The sequence below is a fragment of the Danio aesculapii genome, chromosome 17, assembly GCF_903798145.1.
Source record: "Danio aesculapii chromosome 17, fDanAes4.1, whole genome shotgun sequence".
NCBI lineage: Eukaryota > Metazoa > Chordata > Actinopteri > Cypriniformes > Danionidae > Danio > Danio aesculapii.
The window spans coordinates 3,080,318-3,085,751 of NC_079451.1; the positions used below are offsets into that span (position 1 = coordinate 3,080,318).

Consider the following 5,434-nt stretch of genomic DNA (forward strand, 5'->3'; position numbering starts at 1 on the left):
CCAATGCCAGACGGAAGTGATTAGTGGCGTAGCAGATGGGCACGCGGTGCTGTGGAGCCCCCCAAAATTAAGGTTAATTTCTGTAATTTCCTTGAAGGAAAACTGATGTCAACCGATCATTAAATTTGATTTAATGATCAATCTAAATACTATAATATGTTACAACACGAAACATGTTTCACTTTAATAATTCATACATTAACACTAGCCTACTATTCAAGACGGTCATTATGACAGTTTTTTATTCTGTAATTAAATAAACTGTTCAAATAAAACCCACATATCAATACCCTGATTTTTCCTACTGTATACATATTTCTTTGCACAACGCAACGCAAAAGAGTTCTGATTATTTCTACCTTGAACACACGCAGTCACAATTAACGCATTTCAGTGTCTTACGTTCCCCGCGCATTTGAATATGCGTGCCTCTGTTGCCCAACAACTTTCTGCTAACATAATAACTTTAATCTAGAAAAAACACAACTTTACTTCAGATTTGTCAATCAAAACAACATAGTTTCACGAAAAAAGTGCTTTCCCGATTGTGAAGTGAAAGAGAGGTGCGCGGGCGGCAACACACACATTTACAGATCGCATAACAAAAACAATCTAACTTTTAAAATCCAAAATAAAACATGACAGACATTCAGTGCTTATTTATATCTCAATAGAAGCTTTGAATAAAAATATGATGTAACCTCTCACTGACACATATGAGATGGCACATGTAAATGGCACATATCAGAAATTTTGCAGCCAACATTTGAGATTCGCAGAAATGTAGACAGCGACCTCTAGTGGATTTGTCATTATAATCTGCAATGTTATTGGAGCAGCACATTTCAGGTTTCGCAAATAAAATGTAGCCCTGGGCACCTATTTCCAATGAGCCTGGGTTATCAGCATTAATTTCATTATTCTATGATGAGCCATGATTCCTATATAACAAAATAAATAAGTTAGGTTAACCAGAGTTGATACTGTAAGAATGGGTTTTAACCACAGCGGTTCGAACGCTAGTTCTGTCGAACGACTAAAAAGTTATCAGTATTGATGGTAAAAACACTGTACTTTCTAGTCAAACCATTCTTCTGCAATCTTATACCAAAAATGGAAATATGGGCAGTATTAATAGCTAAAAATGTGGGAGAGCATTGATATTATGTGATTGTACTGTATTGCAATATGGAGTAATTAATTGTTGATGTTAAATCACAAGTAATTCACAAATACTTGATAATGAAATGATTTAATGACAGTAATTCTCTATGGTTACAACTGAATTAGTAACAAATAGCTGTATAAAATGATAAAAACATAAGATAATAATTGTACCCAGCTTAAATGTAAGAAATAAAGTTACCTAATAAAGAGAGAGACAAAGAGGGCAGGCCCCGAAGATGGCCTAATTGCAGTAGAGTTTAAGAAGATAGCCTCCAGAGCAGGGGAGAAGCAGACCAGGGAAAAGGGCAGTCTAGGAAAAGAGGCAGAGTTTACCAGCTATTTTGTCTCCTTCTTGACCATGTGACCAAAGCCCAAATACTGAGGTATACACTGACCAATCAACATGTGACCACATCGTAAAACCCCCAAAGTCCACACACCAGGCCCTGATCTAATCAGTATCTGCCTTTGGAATTTGTGTTTATAGTTTTATACATTGATTATATTTGGTTTCTCATTTTAGCATTAAAACCGCTTCACTGTAAAAATGATTCTGCTTCTTAGTTGTTTCAACTTGATTTTGTAAGTTGAAACAACAAAGTTGTGACTTCAACTTGACCAGGTAAGTTATCACACTCCACTAGTCTGTAGTAAAGTGTCTGTGGCCTCAACATAATATTAAATATTAAACTTGCACCATTAAGTCAACTGCCAGTTAAACACCAGAGGAAGTCAGGCTATTTTTGGGGATATTTTTCACCGGATTTTTTAATTGTTCAATCATCACATTTTGGTAAGTAATGCTCTTTCACATTTGTATAATAACTCGTTAAATGACATGAACTTATTGTCAATGTATTGTTGCCAGTATAAACGTTTCTAGAGCAGATTAGATCTTTGCTAATACATGAGGGTTTGGCCACACGAATAAAGCTCGGTAAAGTTAGTTAAAATAGTACTTATCTAGTTCCCAAACTAGGTACTTTTATAGATTTTACCATATCCCATTTAAATACATTAAGTAGACTTTTTCATTTTGGAAAAATATTAACAGTTTAAAAGTACATTTACATTCTAAAGGTTTTAGTATATTCCCAGAGAGCACCCCGACTTACCAAAGGTGAGATTTTACCAGTATTTCCATTAATAAATGTAGAGTAGACAGATAATTAAGACAAAATATTTACAATAATTTCACCTAAATGTGATTTGTTCATTCTAAAGTTTGCAGCGCATTCCCAAAGACCAGATTGATTATGACATGTGAGATTTTACCAAACATCTCCTTTCACAAGTTTATAGTCGACAAATATATTTAAGAAAAAGTATTTACAAAAACGGTTGCAGCACAAAGAAAGACTGACTTACAACAGGTAAGATTTCACCAATTACTGTTGAACTCTGTCACCTAAACGTGGAGAATTAACTCAATAAAATTTAACTGGGTCAATGCAATAAGATGACTTTGAGCGAGGTCGAGCCAGCAAATAATTTTTTACAGATGTAGAATTTGTGATCATATATTAGTATAAAACAGTTTGCAATTCATTTATTTAAAAAAGAGATATAAATGAGCAAAGAATATGTTCATTAGAAGAAAAAAATGACTGAAGAATTGCTGCTATTGGCAGGTCTGCTCCTCCCCCAGTAGTGAAGCTCCTCCCCCTCATCAGTTCAGCTATAAATACTGGAATATTCTCATCAGTCCACAATTGAAGACGAGCTTCAGTCTATCAGGAAGAAGTGAAATCTGCAAACAGAGTTTATTGAAGGACAGAGAGAGAACATGAGTGATCCAGAATCCTGCAGAGTTAAACTGGAAGATATTGAGGATGGAGAGAACAAGAGTGATCCAGAACCCTGCAGAATTAAACAGGAAGAGACTGAAGAACAAACAGGTTGGTGTTTATTGCTGATTCTTCATTATCAGGATAAAGGACGATAATAATTAAACCCTTTTAATCAGTTCATTTGAATATGTGCACTTGGAATGTAAACTAAAGATCATATTAGACTGAATCTAATTAGTCTTATTTACATTTTTTAAAAGGTTTATTAAACATTCAATATCGTAAGACCAAACTAAATATGACCTGAGGTGATTTCGTTTTACATTTATTTGAGGTTTTTTTACATTTCTAACTAAAAAAAAAATCATAATCCTTACAGCAGGGGTGTCCAAACTCGATGCTGAAGGGCCGGTGTCCTGCTGAGTTTAGCGTCAACACACCTGCTGGAAGTTTCCAGTATATCTAGTAAGAGCTTGATTGGCTGCTTCAGGTGTATTTGATTAGTTGGATTAGTTGATAGTTGGAGCTAAACTCTCCAAGACACCTGCCCTCCAGGATCCAGTTTGGACACCCCTGCCTTAGTGTTATAAACCTGATATTGATTTTAAAAACTGCATAAAATTGAAAGTTTGTGTATCTTCAATGTCTTTTAACTGATTTTTTTTTTATGACTTATTTATTTTTTAATTATTATTCTCCCTAGACCTTAAACAGAACAAAGGCGATAAACTTGATAATACTGAAGGTATTATTTCAATGCAAAGTGGAGACAAGAATTGTTTTACCTGCAGTCAGTGCGGAAAGAGTTTGAGATGCAAAAAGAGTCTTAAGATTCACATGATGATCCACACTGGAGAGAAACCATTCACATGTACTCAGTGCGCGAAGAGTTTCAGAGCATTACCAAACCTTAAACTACACATGATGATTCACACCGGAGAGAAGCCTTTCACCTGTACTCAATGTGGGAAGAGTTTTGTACGATCATCAAACCTTAATCAACACATGAAGATCCACACTGGAGAGAAGCAATTCACATGTACTCAGTGTGGGAAGAGTTTCGGACAGTCCTCAGACCTTCGTAAGCACATGATGATTCACACTGGAGAGAAACCGTTCGCATGTTCTCAGTGTGGGAGGAGTTTCATACAACTTTCAACTCTTAATCTACACATGAGGATCCATGCTGGAGAGAAAACGCACAAATGTGATCAATGCAGTTATACGTTTTATAGGGCTTCAGAGCTGAAGGTCCATCTGAGAGTTCACACAAAGGAGAAACCGTATTCCTGTTCTGAGTGTGGAAAGAGTTTTACAGTGATGTCAAATTTAAAAACGCATCAGAAGATCCACACTGGTGTAAAAGAGTATATGTGCTTTGAGTGTGGGAAGACTTTCGTTACAGAAGTAGGTTTGAAACGGCATCAGATGAATCACACTGGAGAGAAACCTTACAAGTGTTCAGACTGCGACAAGAGATTCAGTCTGTTAGGAACCTTGAACATACATAAGAAGATTCACACTGGAGAGAAACCGTTTAAGTGTTCACACTGTGACAAGAGATTCACACTGTTAGGAGGCATGAAAAGACACGAAAGTATTCACACTAGAGAGAAACACATGTGATCATTGTCTGAAGAGTTTCACACATTTGGTGAATCTTAAGAAACGCATGAGAATCCACACTGGAGAAAAGCAGCACATGGGACATCAATGCAGCAAAACAGTTTCTCATCTGAAACAAGTGTTTAATGTGTGAACTTCAGAAAATACAGGTGTGAGAGAGTGAGTGTGGAAAGTCTCCATTTTGTTTTGTGAATTTTGTTTTACCAATAAATTTTCTTTACTCTGAGGTTCAAGATTCTCTCCTGTTTTACTACACTTACTTTGTAGGGCAGAGTTCCAGGATGGTATATTGTAATCATTTCTCCTGGGGGACAGATATTACATGGGACTCTTATTTATGTGTTTTTTTTTATATGCCAATCCAGCTGTGTTTTCTTCGATTTACTTTTATTATTCAGTTCTTGTCCTCAAATTGTTCTTCCATTTGGTCTCGTATAAAACAGGCAGCCAGTGTTTACCTTTTTAACAATTATATTTCAAAAGTTTTCAGGAGAATGTTTAAAAGCATAAATATTTGACCATACTACCAGCTGTCTGTCTATGGATATGTTTGTGCGATTGTGACCTCTTGTAAACCACATTTATTTTATTTACCCCTTCACTGCATTTTTAGCAGTTAGCAACAGTAACTAAGGGGTGTAGCTTATTGATAGATTAGTATCACTAAACTAATGGTTTACTGAATGTAATCCTTAAAAATAGATTAATTCATGTTGGCAAGTAGCAATGATTGACTGTCATTTAAGTGATTTTGTTATCGTTTTTCAGTATGTTGAAAACTCACGCCATCTTAAATATAAACTGCAAATTATCAGAATGTCTACATCAGGGCTATTCAATTAGAAATTTAG

The 5,434-nt window shown here is 35.6% G+C and overlaps 1 protein-coding gene across 1 annotated transcript; it reads left to right on the plus strand.

Moving 5' to 3' along the window:
• The first annotated feature begins 2,895 nt into the window (after positions 1–2,895).
• On the plus strand, positions 2,896–4,801 carry LOC130244698 (gastrula zinc finger protein XlCGF17.1-like). Its single transcript, XM_056477218.1, has 2 exons — positions 2,896–3,065; positions 3,661–4,801. Exons 1-2 carry the CDS (start codon positions 2,954–2,956, stop codon positions 4,581–4,583), a joined length of 1,035 nt encoding a protein of 344 aa, XP_056333193.1. The 5' UTR covers positions 2,896–2,953; the 3' UTR covers positions 4,584–4,801.
• Positions 4,802–5,434: the final 633 nt, after the last annotated feature.